Here is a 598-nt window from a genome sequence, read left to right on the forward strand (position 1 = left end):
ATGCAGCTGGAGGAATGTAAAGCAGCTGGTGGGGAGAGTGAACTCAACCGCTTTGTCTTGCTTGCTGCATGTATGGGGGGGGCTAGCTGCACCCCGCGCCCCATTGCCCCAGGGAGACAGGAGCCCATCCACGGCACTGGGAAGGGAACTGGGATTTACTGGGAAAGGACTCGGGGCACTGGGGGATCTCGGTGGTAAAGCGGAGCCCTGGGAGGGGAGGCTGCAGCCCAGATTTCTGCTTTGCCCCACTCGGAGCGTGGGGTGCTCAGGGCTGGGACAGGGCCGGCTTTGCCCCGGGCTGGGGTAGATGCATCTGCGTGGGCTCAGCCCCAGCGTGGGGGTTTAAACCTCTCCCGGGGGGGGGGGCTCAAGCATCTCAGAGCCGGGTGTCCAGGTGGGGTTTAACAGGGAGAAGGGGTGCGGCCGGCCCTTCTGAGGGGGGGGTGATATATCCCACCAGTGTCACCTCCCGGCTGGTAGCACCCCAGGACGGGGTCCAGCCCGGCAGGTCCTTCCAACCCCCCCCCCCACCCTTGACCGCGGAGCCCCGGCCAGGCTGCAGGGAGGTAGGGGTTAAACCTGCGGCTCCCGCACCCCC

The 598-nt window shown here is 66.4% G+C and overlaps 1 protein-coding gene across 1 annotated transcript in view; it reads left to right on the forward strand.

Moving 5' to 3' along the window:
* CHRDL2 (chordin-like 2) overlaps positions 1 to 598 on the forward strand; it is a 27,575-nt gene continuing 26,977 nt past the window's right edge. The window contains exon 1 of the mRNA XM_010576757.1: positions 1 to 70. Coding sequence (XP_010575059.1) covers positions 1 to 70 — 70 coding nt within the window. The remainder of the gene's footprint in view (positions 71 to 598) is intronic.

The sequence above is a fragment of the Haliaeetus leucocephalus genome, unplaced genomic scaffold, assembly GCF_000737465.1.
Source record: "Haliaeetus leucocephalus isolate CR32 unplaced genomic scaffold, Haliaeetus_leucocephalus-4.0 Scaffold536, whole genome shotgun sequence".
Lineage (NCBI taxonomy): Eukaryota > Metazoa > Chordata > Aves > Accipitriformes > Accipitridae > Haliaeetus > Haliaeetus leucocephalus.